This window comes from Paralichthys olivaceus, chromosome 24 (genome assembly GCF_024713975.1).
Source record: "Paralichthys olivaceus isolate ysfri-2021 chromosome 24, ASM2471397v2, whole genome shotgun sequence".
Classification (NCBI taxonomy): Eukaryota; Metazoa; Chordata; class Actinopteri; order Pleuronectiformes; family Paralichthyidae; genus Paralichthys; species Paralichthys olivaceus.
In genome coordinates, this window is record NC_091116.1 from 10825350 (window position 1) to 10848904 (window position 23555).

Sequence of the window (23555 nt, forward strand, 5' to 3'; positions counted from 1 at the left end):
GCGTGCCATGCTGGCTGATCTATGCCCTCACTCCTTCAAAAAAGTAAAGTTTAACTTCTAAATAAACACTGGCGATCAATAATGTCTCCCTACCCCCATGCTTTGAACAAAGCTGTCATTACTCGTCTGGATTCTGACATCATGAAGGCTCTTGTGGGTTTGATTATAGTAATGATTGTGGATAAAGGATACTGCACAGAAACAGGGTGAGTTGGTGTGGTGATTGTTTTTGTTGTGGAACATGACTGTCTATTACGTAAGAGCTGTTTACCACAAAGAAAATGGGTTGTGCAAACACACCGTTATATCACGTATGTTGTGGTACATATATGTAAACTCGACAGGTCAACGCACACCTCACGTTTGCGTTGTGACACTTGATATTACAATGACATTTTTTGTTTATGATTGGTCCACGAGGGTCTCCATCATTCATGCGTTTTCTATTTTACTCAGAGATCAAGTTCTCTCAATCACCCCAACTACACAGGAGCAAGTGGACATTGTGAAGAACGTGTCCACCCAATATGAGGTCAAAAATTCCACTTTTTAACTAGTGATTGCAATCCTCTCCCTCCTGGAAATCTTTATGCTGTATTCTGTCTTTACAGACATCTTTATGGCAGCCTGCTTCACCTCAGTACATCAAGGAAGAGACGACAGTCCACCTGTTTGTTCCTGCAAACAGCTCAGGGGACGTCACGGGTCTGCTACAAAAACACGCCATAACACACACGTATGTAGCTTGTCTGAAAACTCCGACTCACCAAGGATTACACACAATCTACCACCTCAGCTGTGCAGTCTGTTAACAGGTTGTTTTTTTTATAAGGGTTTTACTGGCCAACACCAACGAGTTGATTGAAATGCAGACGAGGAATGTCTCCACAGACCCACGAAGCAGCTCAACGTTCTATGAGCAATATCACAATCTGGATGACGTACGCTCTTTCTCTTTATTGACAAATTGATCATTTAAACTGAACAAACACGGGGTTAACTGCAGGACTATTGCAGTATATGGACATATTTCAGGTTTCAAACACACTGTCTCCATTATAGATCTATTATTGGATAAACAGGATGACACAGGACAACCCCAGCACGGTCAAAGCTATTCTCATTGGCTCCTCAAGTGAAAAGCGACCACTGTATGCTTTAAAGGTAAAATAAGCCAACAAGGAATAAACTCTAATGACTATAAGGAAACTTCATCTGAAATTCTTAGTATTTTCAGGTGAAAATTGTTTAGAAACCAGGCATAGTGAGAGAAATAAATGAAAAATCAAATGTTGGCTTTTCTCTTCTCTGCAGTTGTCTCTAAACAACAGACCAAATAAAAAAGCAATATGGATCGATTGTGGAATCCACGCGAGAGAGTGGATTGCTCCTGCTTTCTGCTTGTCGTTTGTGTACTATGTAAGTTTGACATTTTATCTGTGGCAGTTTGGAAATATGACAAAGAGTCAGATCAGATCTGCCTCACTTAAAATCATTGTCGCCCCCCCCCCCAGTCTATATCATTTTATGGTAGAAACCAGGACATTACCAACATACTGGACAACATGGACGTCTACGTGCTGCCCGTCATGAACCCTGATGGATACGAGTACACATGGACGACAGTGAGAGCGCATGCAACAGAAGTTTTGTCAAGCTACATTAAGGGGAATCGTGATTTATCCCTGATTTGTTTATTTATTTATTTTCAGAACAGGATGTGGAGGAAGAACCGCTCCGTCAGCAAAAGCAACAACTGCATTGGAGTCGACCTCAACAGGAACTTTGACGCCAATTGGTGCAGTTAGTAATTTCCCAAGATTCCTGTACATTTCTGAAAGAAATTCACGAATATCTCATCATCAGAAGCCTTAAAACCGTATCTTTATATTCTCTTATCTTTATTATCTCGTTTTATTTCATTATGTGCCACCATTTATTTGTATGGTTATCTTGGAATTAAAAGGCTAATTCCAGGGGGTCCACACTCCTGCTTTGGGCACCACTGATACTCAGGACTAGTGTGTTTAATACAAGGTAAAGTGTTGCTGTTCTTCCCAGCTGAGGGGGCCTCTCCTGAGCCCTGCAGCGAGATCTACTGCGGCACCTTCCCCGAGTCTGAGCCTGAGTCGGAGGCCGTGGCCAACTTCCTGCGCAGCCACAAGGATTCGGTCCAGCTCTACCTCACCATCCACTCCTACTCTCAGATGCTGCTCTTCCCGTACTCATACACCTTGGAGGAAGCAGAGAACCACAGGGACCTGGTGAGTGGTTCATGCCGATCAATAAAACAAACTGATCAATCAGTAAAAAGGGTTTTACAGTCACAGCTTATATGTTTCCTGGTTCATTCTGAATGGAGTTCAAACACAGACTCACATGTGGGATTCTATTTTATGTAAATTATTTCCCATCTAAGTCAAACTTTATAGTGCAAGGTATCTGTGATGCACTGTGTGTGTGTGTGTGTGTGTGTGTGTGTGTGTGTGTGTGTGTGTGTGTGTGTGTGTTTTACAGCTTGAGATGGCCCAAGAAGCAGTCCAGAATATCAAAAGATATTACAGGAACAACTATAAATATGGGGCTGGAGCAAAGACAATATGTAAGTATAGAGTTTACTTTCTAAGCTTGTGTGATGCAGTGACTCTCATGTACTCGAGCGGAATTGTCTGATCTCCAGACCTGGCTCCTGGGGGTTCCGATGACTGGGTGTACAACCTGGGCATCAAATACTCCTTCACGTTTGAGCTGCAGGACCGCGGGAATTACGGCTTCCTCCTGCCACCCTCTCACATTGCCAGGGCCTGCAATGAAGCTCTGATCGCTGTGAAGACCATTGCTCTGAAGGTTATTGAGAAAACGCAAGATCCCCCAGGTTCTTCTCGGACTGCCTGAGCAGTTGAAGGGTGGAAGTTCCATATGTTGAGCCATTTCTCGAGATTCTTTTGAATGTTTGCATATACTATGAACACATATACAGTCTCAATAAACGGATTAAAGTTATGGATTAGCTGTCTTCTGTTTATTATAACTAACAGTGCACATGGTATTTGTGTGGCTTGCATTGGTAGTAAATAGACTCTATACAAATATTAAATATATAGAATGAAAAAATCTCAGTCCTTGTATTCAGAATATTATATTTCTTATTATAGTTTACAAAATCATTGCATCCAGTATATTCTATTTTATAACAAATATTAAAAAAAACATCTGAATAAAATAATTGAATGATTTAGATACAGAATCATATGTTGCGATAAAAAACATTATACATTTATAAAATGGTGTATAAAAAATATAAATTCTTCATATAACGTCTATGGTAACGGTGGGTAATGCGTTACATTACCGATAGATGGCAGTAATGCAGCACCTTGGAGTCCAAGCGTCCTGTAAGACACCAGAGAAGAAGAAGGGGACGCAAGCTGCGCTCACTCCGCCACCATGAACGCGCTCCGGGCAGTTTCTGCCTCTGGTTCGAAAGAATAAAGCCTTGTTATTTCTACAAGAGCTGAATCCCCTCGCCGGACCAAAGTAGATGCGACACCGAACCAATATCCTGGGTGAGGCGGCTGTTTTTCCTCCACGCTGCCCGGCAGAGACGCGGCTGGAGACGGCTTCGAGGCCCCCGCGCTGCGAAAGAACACCATTAGCTCCTTGGTCAGCTAACTTTAGCATTAGCATCCACTCGCTTGTGCTCCCCAGAATGAGTCCCGCTTGGTTAAATGCCGCCAGCCTCCAACTGGAGGGACTTTTAAAAAAAACCCGTACGAACGCGAGACAAACAGTGAAGTTAAAGTCGTTCACTTAGCTTGGAATGTAAGCTAACGTTAAACTGTTAAACTAGCTAGCACTAGGACTCGCTTGCTAGATGTTAGCAGCAGTACAAGTCAACAACAGAGCGTTTACATTTGTGATTTACATGCTCTCATGTGCAGAAACCGATTGAAAAGCTGTTGCAGAAAGAACTATTCATTTAAATTTGAGCATCTCAGTCGTAGCTCCGTATGCTAAAATGCGTTTCTGTGCTCTCGGAATGAATGAAGTGAGGAATGGACGCGCATCAGCCAGAGTTGTACAGTTGTAGACGTGGTGTTTTTAATGCCTTAAGTCCATGAACTTGTATTTATAACATTGCTACTGAGAGTGGAGTTGTGTTGTTGCAGATGACCCCACGCGGACTTCTCATGAAGCTGTGTTTTGCGTTCAGTCCTGCAGAATGTCCAAGATCAGGCGGAAAGTAACAGTGGAGAATTCAAAGACCATATCTGACAGCAGCAGCACCACGACCAGCAGCACCAGCAACCCCGCCGCCCCCTCCCGCCGGCCCAGCGTGTTTGAAAGACTTGGCCCCAGCACTGGGAGTAATGCTGCTGATGTATGTATGAGTTTTATATTGTCTGTGGTGGGATTTATTGTTCATCTTTACAATTGTGTGAAATCAAAGATCAGGGTAGGCTATTAATGTGAACCCTAGTCTCCGTACTATGATGACTGTCTCTGTTTAGTCAGTGGATGTTGCTCTGTCTCATTAAACTCTTTGTTTGTCCGCTTCAGAGTCACTGTAGAAATTGGTTGAAGACCGGTAATTGCAGTTACGGCAACACTTGTCGCTACACACATGGAACTCAGCCACGGGGCAAGGGATTTAGCTTTAGCCGGTAAGACGGCTCGCACACACTGCTCCTTTTTTGCCTTTGCCATGTTGATTGTTTTTGGGGGTTTTTTTCTGTCTGCATCTACTTCAATGTATGATATGTACAGTTGCATCACAACATGTCTGTGTTTTTTTTCTTTGTTTTTGGGCAAATGTCTCAATGGATAAGGTCAACCGAGAGGCCCACAGGTGATCTGCGGGAGAGGATGAAGAATAAAAGACAGGATGTTGACCCAGAAAACTTGAAGCGCGACTTAGACGAGCCCACATCCCCGACAGCAAGAGTGAGTTCTCTCACATTTGAAAGTAATCATCTGTGAGTGAATGTGCAGATATAGACCCTAATTTAAATGAAAAATGGCTTTGGTGCCGCTATTTATTTTGAATCTGAAGCTGACTTAAATTGTGTATTGTGCATGTAGTCTATGTACAAGAGGAAGCATAGGATTGGATGCAACATTTCAGGGTCATTCCAACATTAGTGTGTATGTATCTATATGCAGCAGAGAGACTCCTCCAGAGGCCGACACAGGGAGAAGGAGGACATAAAGATCACAAAAGAACGCACTCCAGCCAGTGAAGAAGAGCCCACAGAGTGGGAAGCCAATCGTGAAGGTTCAGCAGCTATATTTGTTAAATGTTGTGACCTGATGAATTGTCAGTGTCGTAAAGGCTCTCAAGTTGATTTTATGATATGATGTAAACTTAATATTATTAATATTGTCTTACAGACTCGGATATCGGTGACTACGACTACGAGTTATCCCTAGAAATGAAGCGCCAGAAGATTCAACGTGAGTTGATGAAACTTGAGCAGGAGAACCTGGAAAAGAGGGAGGAGATTGTCATCAAGAAAGAAGAGACCCCCGCCAAAATGAGAACCACCGCCTTGCCGAAGGTGTGCAGTCATGAGTTTCTCCCATTTTCAAAGTTTCCTCCACTAGAGTCCCCTAGTGCATTGAGGTAGTAGTCTATACGTGGGTCTCATGACCTGATTGTTCATGTTCCTCCCCTCAGGCCTCCCCAGAGCAGTTGAGCTCCAAAGATTCACCATCACCAAGGAAGTCAGGTGGCTCCCCGAAACACAAAAGTGGAACCAAAGGGCCAGGTTCTGGGAAGAAAGAGAAGAAGGCGTCCATATCTTCGCCTGTTTCAGAATCTACCAGGTGTGTCTTTTTGTTCACGTTTCAATTCTTTTGGTGTAGTAAGTGAGATATCCCAGAAATTATTCATTAGATTTTGGCAATATTAGATTAAATGGTATCTATCTTTTTCCAACCAGGCCAACAAAGGGGAGCCATAGTAAAAAGAAAGGACCCCGTACTCCGAGTCCTCCTCCACCAGTCCCTCTGGACCTCCCTGTGGTTGTGAAGAAACACAAAGGAAAGCACAAAAACAAGGAGAAATCTGAGGAAAAGCAGAAGGAAGGGAAAGATCGGGGACGAGATACAGAGAAACACAAAGAGAAGAAGGACAAACGCAGGTATATTGTGGACCTATTATGGGTTAACTGCTCCTGCAAACAATTCTTTTCAGTTATCAAGCTTAACTTGTAATCTTCATTCTTTTGAATCTGAACTTTGTACAGAGACCGATCAGACAGTTCCCACAAAGCCAAGCGGTCAGAAGAGCGTTCTCCCTCCAGATGTCCTTCACCCTCAGTGAGGAAGAAATCCACCTCTCCTAAAGCTTCATCCCATAAAACCCCTGTGCTGGTCTCCCCTCCTCGCAGGTTAGCACATGTAAAATAAAATGTAGTCTTAAACTTCTTCCATTATTCACTTTAAAGATGAATCACTAAATTCCGGGCAGGGAAACACTAATTCTTTTCTCGCTGCAGGTCTCCCTCTCTTCCACGCCACCAGCGCACCCCTACACCTCCCCGCCACCACTCCCCTTCATCCCACTCTGGCTCCTCGGCCCAGCGTAACTCACCGTCTCCTCGCCGGCGTCGCTCTTCCTCGCCCACCTACCACCGGAGCAGTGCTGCTGCAGGCTCCTCACCGCAGAGCTCCAGGCGCTCGAGGTCACCTCCAGCCTCCCATGACACCTCATCGCCCCACCGCCGCTCTGACAGATCAAGCCCTGGCCGCCACCACTCCAGGGGCCGCGAGAGGAGTCGTGGTGACAGAGAGAGGAGTCCGCCCGCCCAGGAGCGCAGACATGAGCACAGAGATGGTATCTGTATCTCTCTGTTATATACTCTTTTCCACATTGTGCTGTGAGGCTCTAAAGGCAAATCCAATTACTTGGTAACTAATCTTTGTCTTTTTCAAACAGACAGTCGCAGCAAGCGAGATAAAGACAGTGTCCGTGACGATCGGGACTATGACTCGGAACAGGTCTCATCACGTGACGACAGGGAGACCAGGGAGGCTCGTGAGCGACGGGACACTCGCGATCGAGGACGGGAAACTGTCAGAGACTCACGCGACCACCGAGACAGCAGGGATGTAAAGGACTCCAGAGAGAGCAGGACAGACACCCGGTCCAGTCGAGAGTCCCTCGAGCGACGGGATCGTGAACGAGAACGAGAGAGGGACCGGGAGAAGGACAGAGATCGAGAAAAGGAGCGAGAGAGGGAGAGGACTGATACTTACAGGAAAGATGAAACCACTCAGGACGACAGGAGTTATGGGAGAGGACATGGACGTGAAGATGGAGGGAGAGCTGAAGGGAGGACCGAGAACAGGACAGACAGAGCTGAAAGGAATGGACGAGGGAGAGGGCGTACAAATGAAACCTCTGATAAAGGTAATAACTGACATTACATTTAACTTTTGTTTAATTCGCAGCCACAAGACAAACTCGTACACTGTGTCCCTTTTTTTTTTTCTTACTGTATTTTATCATCTGTCAGCCTCAACCAGAAACTCAAGGGGTTCCCAACTGGAAAGTACCCACGACAACTGGGAGTCCCGGAGCAGTGTGGTACGAGAGAGGAGTGTGGAGAGGAGCACAGATCGCAGCGCCACCGAAAGAAGCTCAGAGAGGGGCTCAGACCGAGATCGCTATGAGGGTGACAGAAGAGAGCAGGCCCGGGACTCCTCCTATGACAGGAGAGGAGGGCACGGAGAGCGGGATCGCAGAGACAACCGAGAGAGAGGTGGGGTTTTGTTTGCTTTATTCTAAGTCTGAGTAAAGAGCAAGTAAGTACTTAGGGATGCACGTGCAGCTGATTGAAAACCATGTAGTGAGTATTGTATTTTTTTTAAATCGGCAAAAAATTCAAACTTTCTGTTTTCCCAGATCAAAGAGCAGCTTCTCCAAACAGACACCAGGGGAGATCGGAGGAGTCTGAGAGGGAGGATAGGAGAGACGATCGCAGGACAGATAGAGTGGAGGAGAGACGGGAAGACCGGACCCGTGACCGGGAGCGAGAGAGGGAGCGGGAAAGGGACAGGGAACGGGAGAGGGAGAAAGAGAAGGACAGAGAGCGGGAGAGGGAGAGGGAGAGGGAGAGGGAAAAGGAACGAGAGAAGGAGAGGGAGGCTGCAGAGAGGGAGCGGGCCAGGGAGAGGGAGCGCGAGCGGGAACGAGAGAGGGAGCGGGAACGGGAGCGCGAGGAGAGGGAGAGAGAGAGGGAGCGGAAGGAGCGAGAACGGGAGAGGGAAAGGGAGAGGGAGCAGCGGGAGCGAGAGAGGCAGCGGGAATGGGAGGAGAGAGAGAGGGGGAGGGAGGAGAGGCGGGAGAGGAGAGATGACACCAGGGAGGAGCGGCCTGTTCGAGACACCCGGGACGATCGCAAGACAAGGCACGTATCCACTTCATTTATTTCTGCTGTACATTTCCACAGTATTCAAACTTCACAGGTGTTAAAGAAATGAAATCTGCTTTGTGAACCTGTATAGTGAAAAAGTGACTTAACTGTTATAATGACCAAACTTTGAAATCTTTTATTTCCTCCTTTAGTCGTAAGAGACCCAGGCTGGAGAACAGCCCGAGCCCCCGTGCCTCGCCAAAGCGAACAACCAGGGACCTCAGTCCGGCAGACAGCGACGGCTACAACAGCGGAGAAGACAAAAGTGAGCGGCCGACTGGCCGAGGGCAGGCCAAGCTCCACCCACAGCCCCTACTCCCCAGCCCAGTGTGTCCGCCTCCATCTGACAGTAGGGACAATCTTTTTTGAAAGGACACGCTCCTGTTTGATGGGGAATGCGCTTCTCGTATAATGCACACACTGGAATCCACTTTAAACTATTTAAAGTATATTTTTTACTTGGTATAGCTTGAAAATTATCTTGCCTACTTCTGTCTTTTTGTTTTACACATCCCAATATTGGATGTCTCTCATTACCAATTGAATTGATCCATTTTAAAACAAAGTACACTAGAGTAAATGCACTTAAAAATTTAATTGTGCTGTTCCTCTGGATACAGTGGGGGATGGGGGGGAGAACCATTGTTACATTGTAAGACTCTAGAATTTGCTTTAGATCAACCTTTGAAGGACTGTAGTTGGAGAATGTAGTTATGTGATTGTTCTGTGTGCATGTTCAGGTGGTGACAAGCATCGTCTGCTGAGCCAGGTGGTGCGACCCCAAGAGCCTTTGCTGCGTTCTCCACCGAGGGCGGCTCCATCTGATGACAAGCTCAGTCACTGGAAGGATGAGGAGCGCAGAGGAGCAGTGGACAAACGGGAGACACGCAGTCGACAAGAAGACCCAGAGCCTCGTGGGGAGCGCAGCAGAGGAGGCGACAGGAGGGGAGAACTCCTTTCGGACATGCCAGAATCCCGTGGCAGAGGCAGAGACCAGCGAGAATCCACGCCACCTCCTCCTCCTCCTCCTCCTGCAGTCGTCACCACCAGCAGCGAAAACACCCCTGGAACCCAGTCCCACGAGGAAGGCAAGAAGAAGACAAAGTCACTGAGGAAAGGGCTGAAGAAGGGTCGCAAAGATGAAGAGATAAACACTGGCAACAGTTTAGCTCCAGTGGTGGACCGTTTTAACATTGAGCCCTCAACTGGTGCTTCTGCAGATGGACCTCCAGCCTTGCACTCTCCCAGGAAAGTTCCCAAGAAAAAGGCGCTTGAAAGAAAGAGGAAACGCTCGCGAGGAGCAGAATCCGATGTATCTGAGGAGGATACTTCAGCCCATCAGCCACATAATAAGAAGAAGAGGGGTCCCCGGACCCCACCACCCTCGATGAGGCCCGATCACCGTGGTACTGGAGGCAACGTAGAGCCAACGCCTCTGCCAAAAATGGACAACTTCAGTGACTGGTCAGATGAGGAGGTCACAGCTCCCCTGGCTCCTGCTGAGCCTCTTAGGAGAAGCGGTGGTCCTCGGCTGGGCAGGGACAGGGAGAGGTGTAACCCACCACCCATTGCCCCACTGCTCCCCCAGGATCCGCCAATGCTTCTTCAGACTTTGACTCCACAGCCTCTCATGTCCCAGCCTCTGCTCCGCAAACCTCCTCCAGAGCAGACGCGTAGCAGCAGCATGGGAAGCAACCAGAGCCGAACATCATCTCGACGCCTGAGATCACCCTCTAACGAGTCTGCCCACCGCGACGACCCCCAGGGTCCACGATCCCGCCGAGGAAGGCTGCAGGGTACCAACTCCCGCGACCGGGAGCGAGAAAGAGAGCGGGAGAGGGAAAGGGAGAGAGAGAGGCCGGTTGTTAATGAGCCTCCTGCGGCTGAGAGGAAATCGCGAATTGACCAGTTGAGGAGAGGAGAGCCCAGCCGCAGCACGTCATCAGGTAAACTCACTCACAAACACCTCATGGAATTATAGTTCCTTCTTGCCAAATAAAGTAACAGTACAGACAACACAACAGTGGGTTACTCATTTAAAACCCTAACTTATTCTCATATCTGTTGTCTTATAGACCGGCAGGATTCTCACAGCCACAGTTCCAGACGCAGCTCTCCTGACTCCGAGAGACAGACCAGATCCAGGTCCCGCGCCGGCTCCTACGACAGCAGAGAGCGAGAGAGAGACAGGGAGCCGTTCGAGCGGGAACGAGACAGAAAGGACCTCCGGCCTCAGCCGCAGCAGCCGCAGCAACAGCAGCAGCAGCAGCAGCAGCAGCCCCTGCTCCTCCAGCAGCCCCTCCAACCACAACGAGACTGGGAGCCAGAACCAAGGGACTGGCCCAGCAGGGGACGAGAGCCCCTGCTCATGCGTCCCAGCCGCGAACCTCTCTTGAGGGAGCGTGACATCAGGGACAGGGAACGCTTGCTCCCTGAAGGACTCATCCAGCAGCATGAGCGGGAAAGGGAGCGAGAGAGAGAGAGAGACAGTAGAGGTGAAAGGGGTGGTGATAGAGAGAGGATGATGATGATGGACCTGCCGCCCCACGGGGACCTCAGGTCTGTAGGACGAGGGGACCTGAGGGGAGAAATGAGAGGAGACTTGCGAGGGGACATGATGCGGCAGGACAGGGGTGACTATGAGCCTCTTTTACCAAGAGAAGCCTTCAGCCCTCCTGAGCCCGAGAAAGCGAGCAACAGTCACCATCTCATGGGAGAGCAACGGGAACGTGAACTGGAGAAGGCAGACAGCATCGACGGTAAGAGGATTCAAGCATGTCAGTGTCAACTTTTTCCCTTTTTCCAGCATGGGTCTAAAGGAATCTGTGTGTGCTGTGTTCTCAGGAGATGAGGCCGGTAAAGAAGAGGATGGCCAGTCAGTGCCATCTGTTGGAGAGGAGTATGAGCCAATCAGTGATGACGAGCTGGATGAAATTCTGGCTGATAGTCAGAAAAAAGAGGATCAGCAGGACGATGAAAAAATTACAGGTAATAGGAAATACCTTCACTATGGAAAATATCTGAATTGAAATATTGTGTAAATAATACAATACAAAATACAAGACAGTAAAACAGAACAGATCTATCTTGGGAAATTAAACCATTTCTACAACCCGACAGGTCCTCTGGATGTGATTGATGTGGACTGGTCGAGCCTCATGCCCAAACAGAAGCAGGAACCCCGGGCAGCAGGGGCAGCGTTGCTCCGATTCACCCCGGGGGCCGTGCTTCTTAGGACAGGCATCTCCAAGCGACTCGCCGGGCCGAAGCTCCTGGAGCAAGTCAAAGAGGTGTGCAAGTCTGAGATGGACGACCCTAAAGGTGAGAGTTAGTACACTGTTGAACCATAACTTTACAACATAATTACATGTTTCAAATCAGCAAAACTCTGCATTTTTATTACAGTTTAGAATTGGGATAATGTTGTTTCTTTTGTGTGAACCATTTGCCTAAAACTTGCGTTCACCTCCATCCTTCCAGATGCCGACAAGCTGTTTGAGCATGACCTTGGGGCCTTGAACATGGCGGCCCTGAACAGGCGGGTGGAGCGGGCCGGTTTACTGACTAACCTTGGGCCCTGCTGTAAGGCCCTGTGTGCCCGCAGAGACTTTGCCATCCGTCGGCAGCTGTTAAAAAATGACAAGGTAGATAAAGTAATTCAGTTTTGCCCTTTTCTGTGTTGATCGTTGCCATTTTCTCAAAATAGACACTCTTAAATCTCTTGATCTTGTTTTCTCCCTCAGGGCCTAACTAAGCACTACCCCACTACGCCTGTAGTAGACAACGAGCTGCTGCAGATGAGCATGCGTCTCTTCAGAAGGACCGTGGCTGGCCAGGCTTCGGCCCCGGAAAGGTCCGACAGCGGGTCGGCGCCGGCGGCCGAAGTTTCTGCAGCCGGTAGCGGTGGTAGTAGTAGTAAGCTCAGCACAGCTCAGCCTGAGGTGTGTGTGTCCTGAAAGAAATGGGCTTAGCGAGTAAAAGACTTCTAAGCCTTCACCTCTCTTAAACTCTGAATCTCTCTTTCCCATTGCATTACATTCAGAGCCTTTTTAGATACGAGAGAAAAAATAAAGAAAAACTGCAAAATTGTGGATTTCAGTTATGCTTTACATGTTTTTGATGACCTGCAAGTGCTGTGCCATAGACTATTGGACATTCTAGCCTATGGAGATGTGTCATGAACCTCATATGAGAAACGTACATGTGAAATGATGTCATGGATTTTTTTTTGTGTGTGCATTACAGTATTTTAAAGCAGCTTTTTAATTGTCTATTTCACCTGCCTAACTAAGTTCAAATGACCTGTTTTCATATAGTGTGCATTGGTTTCAACAACTGTGCATTAAAATGGTTAGATGTTGATTTCTGTAATGGGTCTTTTGCTTTGTATGAAGTGACGGTGCAGCTTTCAAATAATGTGACACATGACGTTGTGATGTTTTTTGTTTTGTTTTTTTTTGTTTACATCATATCACAAAATATCCGCAGCACAAATCTCCAGAGACGTTACTGGTCAGCAACGCTGAAAGCAAAACATCCTGCCGAGACTTGAATTAATGTTTTCTCATGAATTAGCACTGCCAAACTATTCCTCCAATGTTAGTGGTTACAACTGTGAGTTTGTGGAAACTGTTGCTGTTTTGCTTCATGTATTTGTGTTGAATAGTAAAAGACAGAACACTGCGGGATGCCAGATCACAACACTGCCATGTGGGATGACTCGCCGCACCAGCCCACGCCATTCAAAAAGGAGCCACAGTGCTCCTAATAGGAAAAGACACTAGAGTGCTTAGGTTAAAAAAATGACTGAAGATAATTAATTTGAACTTGACATCTCACCTCTGTGTCCTAGTGGTTCATCATCCAGTCACAATTTTAAAAAGTATGTTGTGAGAACTCAGAGGACAAACCATGAACAGAATTACAATGGGAAAATGATGTTATTGTAGAGACCTGGATTTAACGTGACGCTGCCTCCTGGCCATCAAACTGTAACCTGGAACCTCAGTGACTTTACAGACGCAGAGACGCTGGTCTCTGATGAAGCCTGCGATCTATACGATGTTTGCAGACACTTTCCCGACGTGTTTATTATAGCAAGATGTACAAGTAACGACATCTGGGTGAACACTGTATTTTTTTATTTGACTGTTGAATCAATGTAGAATGACATTCTGCTTAATGCAAACACGGTGCTAGTTTAAAATCCAGATTAAATTGCTTTAAGAGGCGCTATCAAGATAACTACCAGATGTGGACTTTTGCATTTTTTAGGTAAGTACTTCTGTGTATAATTGCAGCCACTTAACGCTTGTGTTATCTTTAAGAATGAGTGATAAATTAAGAATTCTTACTCCTACAGTCTGGAGAGGAAGTTCTACATCCAGGATCTATACTTCAATACTCTAAAAGCTATTTCTCATGTGTTTTACCATTTATATTTAAAAGAAATACTGTTATTTGATACAAATGTTTCATGAGAGTCAACAGAAATGGAGGAGCTGTCTCATCTGGTTACAGCTCATCACAAAAATATATATTTATTATATTGTGAATGGGTTACAAGATTATGTTCTGTCTTGACTGATTTTTGTGAAAATTAATTCTGCCTAATACATAATTTTCAGGCAGAATTAAAGACTTGGAGCATAAATACTATCAATTGAACACGTATTTCCATTTCTATATGTTGTGTAAATTGTCTTGACGGCTTCAGAATGTTATTTTGGTAAAATATAGATCATTTCCTTAAGACATTGACTGGTTCAATTATTTTTGAAATATAAAAGATGATAAAAAAGGAAATACTACATTCATAAATGGACCAAAAATATAGTCAATCAGGAGAAATAAGTAAAGCCTTAGATATATTTTTATCAATTTTTTACTTTTTATTTTATTTAGTTGCTTTTGTTTGAATTGTATAATTATTGTTTTCAAGAGAAGTGTATGACTTTCACATGATTCAATAAATGAATAAATGTATACAACTTCCAAGTTTTCTGTTTAGTTTGGTTATGAGATATTAACTCTATCGCACTAGGAACCTCGTGCTTGCGCTGCTGCTGTTGACGGGCATCTTAAGGAACGGACTGGTTTCCTTTACCCACAATCCCCGGCTTCTGATCCGTCCTTCCGGCTTCCGTCTCAACTCCGAGTCGATGTGAGTATTTTCTGCGGGATTTTATTTTCCTCCAATCTGACGCCATCCTGTGACATTAAAGCTGTAATTCACCAAACATCACATATAATCTCACATACAATAACCGTATTATGTTTTTAAGAGAGTTTTGAGGTGGTTGAAAGTCGATAAATGTGATTAAAGACGGCGGATGGTAGCGCTCGGATCGACTGAGCCCGGGTGGCTTCCAGCTGCCATTGTGGCTGAATTGACTTCGTGCTGTCTGATCCACAGAGACGTGTTTTACTGTCAGATATTTCAAATAGTGGTTCCAGTCAGTCTAAGTTTAATTCTGTTTACGTGCTCTTGTGTTTACCCTTAAGACTCGTCTAAAATAACGTAAGCTTCGCGTTAGCTTAGCCAAAGTTGACGTTAGCACTCGTTCCTGGTCAAAATACTGGTGTAAGCTAGCGGTGTTAGCGTTAGACATGCTCACATGCTCATACTAATTTATTGTTCTGCAGATGGCCCCAACTAAGAAAGGAGAGAAAAAGAAGGGGCGTTCAGCCATCAACGAAGTGGTGACCAGAGAGTACACCATCAACGTGCACAAGCGCATCCATGGAGTGTGAGTACTGGGATGAGGACACAGGAGGCTGTGGCCATGTGAACTTAAATGCACTCCAGTTGGTGTTAATGTTCTAAATTGATATTTAGATTTGTTGTAGCATGAGTTTGCAAACAGAAACTAAATCAGTGTCAGATGCTGTCAGTGATCACTGAAAAGTGCAGGTATAAATAAGATTTCAGTGCTGTTGCAAGACTTCATTTCAGTGTCATATAATAACAGCAGCCTGAAGAGTATAAAGGTCCAGTGAACTGACAGAAATAAAAATGTGCATCCTGACAAAACTGAAGAATTATTATTTGTGAAACAGTGTCAGCATCTCTTGTTAATGCTTGTGATGTCTTGCAGGGGTTTCAAGAAGAGGGCCCCCCGTGCCATCAAGGAGATCCGCAAGTTCGCGGTGAAGGAGATGGGAACTCCAGATGTGCGCATTGACACTCGTCTCAACAAGGCAGTGTGGAGCAAGGGTGTCAGGTGAGCTGACACCGTTAATGCTCATATCTGAAGAATAGAGACCCGACCAGAGCTGTGACTTCAATTTATGTATTGTTTTTATTTTTGTGTAACATTACGGCAACAGATTTAGGCGTGCATCAATGCAATGAGTAAATGGCACTAGTTTGAATTTAACCAATGTTTGTGTGATATGAAGAGAATTTTAATTTGTTCACTGAATTTTTCACCATGTGAATGTGGGTTTGTCGATACAGCATCTTGTCTATTGTGACATAATGTTCTGTCACTTGGTTTAACAATGTTTTGACACTTAAACTCAACTCCGTACATTCAATTGGAGTTATGGCACATCTGCTGGTAACTTACATTTGTATCTATTTTGCGTTGTTTTGCAGGAATGTGCCGTACAGGATACGCGTACGTCTGTCCAGGAAGCGTAACGAGGATGAGGACTCCCCCAACAAACTCTACACCCTCGTCACATACGTTCCTGTCACCACATGCAAAGGTAAACACACTGTTAACACACTTCTCTATTCAAGTAATAAAGCAAAAACCGCATTTCATTGACACCTCACTCTCCCTTTTCCCTAACAGGTCTGCAGACAGTCAATGTTGATGAAAACTAAATTTGTCCCCTCTGCGAGTGGAATAAATAAAACAAAAAGAGCTCTTGTCTTGTGTCTTTCTTTCTGATTGTGCACTCGACTGAATGTTTGATTGGTTTGTGTCTTATATTTTGTTATAAACGCCCCATTACAAAGGGTTCCAAAAGTAACCTGGTTATAGTAACATGGTTATTTGTGGTGTAATCCTCAACAGACAGACCCACTTTTAGTATTTAAATACTAATAATACTTTAAAAATGATTCGTTTTAGTCATTAATAGCATTGTGGAATCCTTTACACTGTAAATATAAAAGGGACAGTTGATGTCATCCAGATGTTTTGAGCAGATATGGGCAGTTACACATTTATCACAATCAGCAGGAAGGATTTGCACAGGTTTAAAGATTGCAGCTGAACATTGGCCAATGTTCAATTCATTGATACAAATTGTATATATGAACTATTACACTAATGTCAATTAAAGATTGCAGGTTTTTTTCATTTAGTGTGTAATTTAAGTGAAGTGACAACAGCGGTGCATATCTTAACAGGTCCAAACTGCTTTGCCAAATAATGAATCTTCTCCCGAGGTTTTTTTCTGACACTGATACAACTGATATTTTAAGGCTGTTTTGACTCATTGATAATTTCATACATAAAACACTCATCTAGTCTGAGAAAAGTAGGAGAAGCAAATCTCAGCAATTAATCCACAACTGCCAAATAATGCATTGATAATGCAAATTCTAAATCTTATAAGTGTCACTTTAAGGTTAATAATGCTGAAATATTTGGCCATGAATAACATGGCAGCAGCTCCTCAACAGTAAAGACTTAAATCAAAGTGTAATAGGAAAACACGTGTTTTAGCTCAGGCATAGTTTGATGGGACTTTGGCAGTTTGGTATTTTTTACTAACGAGTATTGACTGATCGCAAGGAAATGCGTCTTCAGCCGGGTCAAATAAATCATTGATGACTCAACATTCATGAACAATGTGCATCGGATCATGAATAAACACCAACAAAGGAGATTATATAGTTTTATATAGTTACAGGCGGAACTCGGGACTACACCGGGTCCTATCACCTCCAACCAACGGAAGTAGGCGTGGCATCGTGCAAACTAGGTTAAAGAAGAACAAACAGGGCGCAGTAACATGTCCGGCGTGTTTCCCAGAGTTTGTGCAGCTTTGAAATAAATGTAACTCGAATAAAAAGGTAAGAAGAGAGAGATAGAGAGAGAGTGTGTGTGTGACGGCTTTAACATGCGAAGCGATAAAAAACTAGCGTAGTAGTTGTCTGGGAGGGACAGGAATGGCTAGTTGGTAAGCTAACTACAAGTTAGCTTCAGTAAATACAGTTAACACAGTTATCACATTAGCAGCTAAGCAGGGATATATATGTGTAGCTTAGCTTACTGCAAAACGTAACAGGGATATAACGTGGTGAGGTGTCAGCAAACCTTTACATACGGTGACAGGTATAGCTAATCGAAGGCTAACTATGATAACTAACTGTTAGTTTTATTAAATACAGTTAACAGTGGCTGCTGTGTGTAGGTTTGTGTTAGCATTTGGTGGCTAACCATACCAAACGAATGAATGCAGTTATGTTAGCTTTTGGTCATAGCTTATCACATTAGCAGCTAAGCAGGGATGTATATGTGTCGCTAACTCCATAACTTAACAGGGATGTAACGTGGTGAGGGGACACGTAGAGCTGTTTGGAAGGCTAACTATCAGTTAGCTTTATTAAATACAGTTAACAGTGACTGCTGTGTGTGAAAAAGTTTATGTTAGCATTTGATGGCTAACAATAACAAACCAAGTAAATGCAGCAATCTTAGCTTTTGGAGCAGCTAAGCAGGGATACATATGCAGCTAACTCCATAACTTGACATGCACATAACGTGGTGAGATGCTAGCACACATCTACGTGAGGGGTACTAGTGTTAGCAATAACATGCTAGCCCAGGTAAAGATTCCATGTGTGTGCAGGTGGGAGCTCTCCACAGTGTTTCCATGGCCCTCGGCTGACGTGCGGAGCGATGCGGCACCACTGGCTGCTCCTCGGGGCTTGCGGCTGGGTGCTGCTCATCCTCATGTTCGTCAGCAAGTTCATCAGCTTCAGAGCCGTGGATGGTGAGCTGCTGTGTCCTCTCTTAGACTGCCATTTGTTGCAGATACAATGTTCAACCAGCTGTGATTTGTTGTATTCAGATTATGGAGAGAGGGTGGGTGGTCAGAGTTGGACTCTACCAGGCGTCAAGGTGAATCAACCCATCCCAGATTCCAGCCAAGAAAAAGCTGCTCCCCAGCCCTCAGATCAGGTGACTGATACAGCTGATTACTCATTCTAATTCTCATAATCTCTGTTGTTCCACTTTTTATTTTAATAAACCTTTTAAAAACGTTCTAACTAAACGAAACAACATCCTGTTAAGAGCAAGGCTGTCACTCACATTAGTGTTGCATTCGTGTTTGTGTGTTTCAGCCTACTGCAGGACCGACAGTGGCAGATTGGCAGTCAGTCGCCGATAAGCGAATAGAGCTGCTCTCGTCCATGTGTAAGAACAGCAGCCTCAGGAATTTAACTCATGTCTCCATCAGCAAGTTCGTCCTGGACCGCATCTTTGTCTGCGACAAACACAAGATCTTGTTCTGCCAGACGCCGAAAGTGGGAAACACGCAGTGGAAGAAGGTCCTCATTGTGCTCAATGGTAAGCGTAGAAACAATCAGGGATTTAAGTTCTTTGTCACTACTACAGATTTCAAAGAGGACATGCATGAGGTCAGTGTAGATTATGAGGGGGATGTGCAAGGTAAATAAATAAATATGCAGGCTACGGGTGTCTGATCCAGCAACAGCCAAATGATTCTGGTTAATTGTATTTGCAAACACGTCCAGGTTTAAAACTGACTGCATCTTCAGGTGTTTAAAAATCTTGCTCAATATTTCTAGATGTAATAAAAAAAAGTCCTTTCATCTACAGTATGTTTTCATTATCAGAGTCTTGTGAGCTTCACACAGATGCTAAATGTTTCTTATTGAAGTCACAGTCATCTTAATGTCTAGAAACCCAGTGTTTGAAAGACAGACCTTTTTTTTTAGCTGAGGAAGTGGAGTAAAAATATGAATCTTTAAAATGTTGCTGTTATCCCTAAACATACAGTATTTACCATAATGAAATGATAGTGATGAACACCAGTAACAATTTTATGGGTTGGCTGCACACAAATGGATAAAGCCAAACATCAATGCTCTAAATATTTTGAGTTCGCTGATTAAATCAATGATTTATGTTGTTGTTGACGACAGGAGCATTCTCCTCTGTGAATGAGATTCCAGAAAACCTTGTTCACGACCACGAGAAAAACGGCCTGCCCCGCCTGTCATCGCTCACACCACAGGAAATAACTCACAGGTTAGTTTGCAATTTTGGTGATAAATGATGACTTGTCTTGGCCAGTAAAGGAAAAATGGTAGTGGTCATAGTAGATGTCCTCAAAAACTTACGGTGAGTATTGATTGGCTTACATTTGGGTTTAATTTAAAGGAGCTAGATTTATTAAAACATTTTCTTATGGTCAGTAAAATGGCAGAAATGCTCATATGTCTTCTTTGACTATTTCCTCCTGAATCCTTCTTCAACAGATTAAACACCTACTTTAAGTTCTTCATTGTGAGGGATCCCTTTGAGCGGCTCATTTCTGCATTCAAGGACAAGTTTGTGAAGAACCCTCGCTTCGAGCCCTGGTACAAACATGACATTGCTCCCGCCATCATCCGCAAATACCGCAAGAGCCACCGTGACAGCAGCCTCGCCGCGTCTGGCCTGCACTTTGATGACTTTGTCCGTTACTTGGGTGACGCGGAGGGACGTCGCCGCATGGACCGACAGTTTGGCGAGCACATAATTCACTGGGTGACTTACGCTGAGCTGTGCGCTCCGTGCGAAATACACTACAGCGTGGTCGGCCACCACGAGACATTGGAGCAGGATGCCCCCCACATCCTCAAAGCGGCAGGCATTGAACAGCTGGTGACCTACCCGTCCATCCCTCCTGGCATCACCCACTACAACAGGACCAAGGTGGAGCGCTACTTCTCTACCATCGGCAAGCGAGACATCCGGCGTCTCTACGCACGGTACCAGGGGGACTTCCACCTGTTTGGTTACCCAAGCCCAGACTTTCTACTGAACTAAAATGATTAATACTGACTAAAATGTTTTCATATGAAATAGTCTCAACATCTTTGGTTCATTGAGACAGAGGTGTATAGTAGCTGACCGACTGAAAAGGCTTGTATGCAGTAGATGGTGCACTGTAACCATGTTGCTCTTATTTTAGCCACCTTTGTCGAAATAACTGACAGGCTCTGGCTATGCTGCCATACTGGAAAAGTGCTGCCTCATATTCAAATATTTAAAAGTGCTGTTGCGGTGAAGGGAGCTGGAACTGAGACACAAACCTGCCGTGTCACAGTACGGTGAAGAGAGCGGAATGAGATTCAGCAGCGATGAAAGCTGCCAAATTCATCGCTTGGTGAGAAAAGGGTCAATTTAAAGATCAAATCCAGGTCAAATAGAGAAAACATTTGCTACCTTTTTTATTTATGACAGTTATATGTCAGAGAGGTGTACTCTTACAATGCCAGGGATACAGGCCCGATACCCTGTAATGTAGCTATTATATTGCACTGGAGGGATCACCTGTTACAATGACTCATCCTGTCAATGAAAGCTGTGAACAGTGACATTCTTCAAATTTGTCTTTTCTGTACCTCTTGCGCTAGACAAACGCAATGACGTGTGTATCAGGGATGCTAACATTTTTTTGGACAACGAGAGTAAAAAGCAAGAATTTAAATTAAACATCTTTATGACCATTTTTCATTCACGTTATTACAAATATTAATGTTAACTCTTTTTATATCTTTTTTATCATAGATTTTTGCTTTATTTGAGGCATATTTACTTCTTGTAAGACACTAAATTATTCTTAAAATGTCATTGAATTGCATCAAAATGGTAAAAACTGAACAGAAGACCTTGGTCGCTCCCTGGTTCAAAACTGAAGCTGCTGTTCTAGTTGCTGTGCCTCATTGACTCCATTTATCGGTTTGGGATGTTGAAGGAAAGTTGGCGCTAGATTTTTAAAGGTTTGTTTTTTTTCTACAACAGAAAGGTACTGTGTAAATGTTCTTAACATGACCTGCAACTGAACATTTGTATTACATGTTGCTATTTATAATATTAACTTGCTGACAAGTGGCACAAAGAAGCGTCTCGGTTGTAAGACTCTGCAACCACCTGGTGACGGTTTTGGACGACGAGTTAGTAATAAAGCTCCATGTGGAAGAAAAAAGTGCACTTGCTATGCTGTTGTTATGTCTTTAGTGCTTATTAGTCAGTTATTACATTTTTGTGAGTGTATTTTGTTGTTTCTTGCTGCAATAATAGCCCATGTCCATGAGGCGGCAGTGTAAGCCATTTTAAACTTTCCTGCTCAGTTACCACAAACACTGCTCAGCACACAGACTAAATGTCACCACACACACTTGAACCATGGGAATCAGGGCAAAACAGTGACTTCATCGCCGTGTGTCAGCAGAAAACAGTCCGGGCCAGTGGGAGGAGAAGAGGGATTTACTGTATCGGTGTCATTGCTACAAGATTTACCTCTTGGCAGATGGATTTAAGTTGATTTACAGAGCTTAAGCGTTAGTTAAGTGTCTTAAGTGTAACCTTTTAAGAGTTGAGGCTTTGTGCTTGTGTGATCTTGAGTGTGTGTGTGTGTGTGTGTGTGTGTGTTTTGCCCTGCCTGACTGGTTCGTCCTGTCATGTCATGTCAGTGTTGACTTGACGTTTGTTTGACCAACAGATCAAATGTGTGTGCGAGAGCTGAGTTGAACTGAAAAACTCCCTCTTATTATTTTTTGTGTTTTTGTGTTTCTGTGGATTGCCAAAACACAACACAACGAGCACCAGTATATTATAATATATACGTTCCTATTTTTATATAACTGTAAGTGCAGTGCTACTCTGCCTCTTAAGAGCTCACTATTGTGCACATTGATTTGCTATGATGGGAAGCTGATGCTGCAAACGCACACACACACACATGCTTAACAAGATCATTCAATGCAGCAAACTGAATCATCACCGACAAAACACTCATGTCGTGATGAAATATTCTTTGTAGTCAATATTGTACATTTGGCTCCATTATTAATGATGGCTAATAATTCTATTCGTGCACAACATCCCTCCTGAGATGGCTCACATGCCACACCCATGATTACAATATTGACAGTGAAGTTGCATGTGCACAAGGATGCTGTGCCTCGCTCTCCTTTGCTGCAAGTATGAAATGTGAAGATGCTTATATACAGGCTGATGTGAGGGTATAGAGTCAGTTATGAGAGATGCATTCAATAACCTCGGTGTCCATGCTCGGTGAAAAGAGGCCCAGCCCTTTTCTTTCTGCTTGAGGCCGACCGGCTTCTAATCTGTGTGCGGGTCTCAATCAAACTGCGTCAAGCTGGACGGAAGCAGGAAGGCTGGAAACGGAAAACATCCAATTTGCTTTCAACGTAAAAGGAAATAGGACGCCCAGACTAACAGAACAGCTCGGTTACCTCATAATAAAATGTCTATCAGGAATGCAACTTGTAAATGCAGCACGATTGCAAAAGTTTTAAAAAAAAAATCATATTCATATGATATATATATCAATAGAAATTTGTACTAATTAGTCTATTACAGTATGAAAAACAAAGTGCTGACAACAATGTGAAGTTTAGAACTAAGTACAGATCAGCTCAGCACAGTTTACCAAGGCAAAATAATAATTATACTGCTACTACTAATAATAATGATAATGATAGTAACCATAGCAATGATAATAATAATGCTATGACTAATCATTGAATTATTATTATTAGTAGCAGCATTGTTAGTAGTGGTTGTGGTAGTAATAGTAGTATCGTTACTATTATTATTAGTAGTAGTATTAATATTATTATTATGGTTATCATTAATATCATTAGTAGTAGATGTTGTAGTAATAGTGTCATTAAAAGTATTATAAATACTACTACTAATAATAATAGTAACGATACTGCTATTACTACTACAACCAATACTAACAATGCTGCTACTAATAATAATAATTCAATGATTAAATAAAATAATACTAAATTCAGTAAATGCAATAAGGCACATCTGTCAGACACAGGAAAGCATTGTTCCAGCAGCGAGGCTTTTATTTTGAAGGTCCGCAGCGGAAGGCTAGGCTGCCCGTGCTAGCTCGTCC

General features: G+C 44.1%; 4 protein-coding genes across 7 annotated transcripts; all 4 read left to right on the plus strand.

The window, feature by feature from the left end:
• Nucleotides 1-61: 61 nt before the first annotated feature.
• Nucleotides 62-3003, plus strand: cpb2 (carboxypeptidase B2 (plasma)). Its single transcript, XM_020108619.2, has 11 exons — nucleotides 62-206; nucleotides 457-532; nucleotides 612-736; nucleotides 833-941; nucleotides 1063-1164; nucleotides 1315-1419; nucleotides 1515-1625; nucleotides 1713-1803; nucleotides 2062-2264; nucleotides 2518-2602; nucleotides 2681-3003. The coding sequence occupies exons 1-11, from the start codon at nucleotides 82-84 to the stop codon at nucleotides 2893-2895; spliced, it is 1347 nt and encodes a 448-aa protein (XP_019964178.2). The 5' UTR covers nucleotides 62-81; the 3' UTR covers nucleotides 2896-3003.
• Nucleotides 3004-3397: 394 nt separating this feature from the next.
• On the plus strand, nucleotides 3398-12782 carry zc3h13 (zinc finger CCCH-type containing 13). Of its 3 annotated transcripts, none has more exons than XM_069520622.1 (20): nucleotides 3398-3663; nucleotides 4214-4381; nucleotides 4561-4664; nucleotides 4830-4944; nucleotides 5164-5275; nucleotides 5392-5558; nucleotides 5678-5826; nucleotides 5943-6143; nucleotides 6249-6392; nucleotides 6501-6838; nucleotides 6941-7414; nucleotides 7521-7766; nucleotides 7910-8414; nucleotides 8573-8769; nucleotides 9161-10366; nucleotides 10496-11179; nucleotides 11265-11408; nucleotides 11541-11741; nucleotides 11901-12064; nucleotides 12164-12782. In XM_069520622.1, exons 2-20 carry the CDS (start codon nucleotides 4223-4225, stop codon nucleotides 12374-12376), a joined length of 5523 nt encoding a protein of 1840 aa, XP_069376723.1. In that variant the 5' UTR covers nucleotides 3398-3663; nucleotides 4214-4222; the 3' UTR covers nucleotides 12377-12782. The 3 variants fall into 3 exon arrangements, with proteins under 3 accessions (XP_069376723.1, XP_069376722.1, XP_069376724.1); XM_069520621.1 differs by having other exon boundaries at nucleotides 3403-3566; XM_069520623.1 differs by having other exon boundaries at nucleotides 3403-3566; nucleotides 8573-8685.
• Nucleotides 12783-14463: 1681 nt separating this feature from the next.
• Nucleotides 14464-16294, plus strand: rpl31 (ribosomal protein L31). 2 transcript variants are annotated; one of them, XM_020106050.2, is made up of 5 exons: nucleotides 14464-14583; nucleotides 15066-15169; nucleotides 15518-15643; nucleotides 16021-16133; nucleotides 16223-16294. In XM_020106050.2, the coding sequence occupies exons 2-5, from the start codon at nucleotides 15066-15068 to the stop codon at nucleotides 16252-16254; spliced, it is 375 nt and encodes a 124-aa protein (XP_019961609.1). In that variant the 5' UTR covers nucleotides 14464-14583; the 3' UTR covers nucleotides 16255-16294. The 2 variants fall into 2 exon arrangements, with proteins under 2 accessions (XP_019961609.1, XP_069376725.1); XM_069520624.1 differs by lacking the exon at nucleotides 14464-14583 and adding an exon at nucleotides 14780-14940.
• A 1023-nt stretch (nucleotides 16295-17317) lies between these two features.
• Nucleotides 17318-21605, plus strand: chst10 (carbohydrate sulfotransferase 10). Its single transcript, XM_020106052.2, has 6 exons — nucleotides 17318-17454; nucleotides 18234-18377; nucleotides 18456-18565; nucleotides 18730-18955; nucleotides 19555-19660; nucleotides 19891-21605. The coding sequence occupies exons 2-6, from the start codon at nucleotides 18284-18286 to the stop codon at nucleotides 20441-20443; spliced, it is 1089 nt and encodes a 362-aa protein (XP_019961611.2). The 5' UTR covers nucleotides 17318-17454; nucleotides 18234-18283; the 3' UTR covers nucleotides 20444-21605.
• The last annotated feature ends 1950 nt before the right edge of the window (nucleotides 21606-23555 follow it).

What these genes read in the sequence shown, in the direction of transcription:
- zc3h13 (XM_069520622.1), top strand. Translation starts at nt 4,223, where the DNA reads ATGTCCAAGATCAGGCGGAAAGTAACAGTGGAGAATTCAAAGACCATA. An exon ending in GAACCACCGCCTTGCCGAAG is followed by an intron (nt 5,559 to 5,677) that starts GTGTGCAGTCAT and finishes TCCTCCCCTCAG; the next exon opens with GCCTCCCCAGAGCAGTTGAG. An exon ending in AAATGAAACCTCTGATAAAG is followed by an intron (nt 7,415 to 7,520) that starts GTAATAACTGAC and finishes ATCATCTGTCAG; the next exon opens with CCTCAACCAGAAACTCAAGG.
- cpb2 (XM_020108619.2), top strand. Translation starts at nt 82, where the DNA reads ATGTCTCCCTACCCCCATGCTTTGAACAAAGCTGTCATTACTCGTCTG. An exon ending in GCTTGTCGTTTGTGTACTAT is followed by an intron (nt 1,420 to 1,514) that starts GTAAGTTTGACA and finishes CCCCCCCCCCAG; the next exon opens with TCTATATCATTTTATGGTAG. An exon ending in ACGAGTACACATGGACGACA is followed by an intron (nt 1,626 to 1,712) that starts GTGAGAGCGCAT and finishes ATTTATTTTCAG; the next exon opens with AACAGGATGTGGAGGAAGAA.
- rpl31 (XM_020106050.2), top strand. Translation starts at nt 15,066, where the DNA reads ATGGCCCCAACTAAGAAAGGAGAGAAAAAGAAGGGGCGTTCAGCCATC. An exon ending in CACAAGCGCATCCATGGAGT is followed by an intron (nt 15,170 to 15,517) that starts GTGAGTACTGGG and finishes GATGTCTTGCAG; the next exon opens with GGGTTTCAAGAAGAGGGCCC. An exon ending in TCCTGTCACCACATGCAAAG is followed by an intron (nt 16,134 to 16,222) that starts GTAAACACACTG and finishes TTTCCCTAACAG; the next exon opens with GTCTGCAGACAGTCAATGTT.
- chst10 (XM_020106052.2), top strand. Translation starts at nt 18,284, where the DNA reads ATGCGGCACCACTGGCTGCTCCTCGGGGCTTGCGGCTGGGTGCTGCTC. An exon ending in CTCCCCAGCCCTCAGATCAG is followed by an intron (nt 18,566 to 18,729) that starts GTGACTGATACA and finishes TGTGTGTTTCAG; the next exon opens with CCTACTGCAGGACCGACAGT. An exon ending in CCACAGGAAATAACTCACAG is followed by an intron (nt 19,661 to 19,890) that starts GTTAGTTTGCAA and finishes CTTCTTCAACAG; the next exon opens with ATTAAACACCTACTTTAAGT.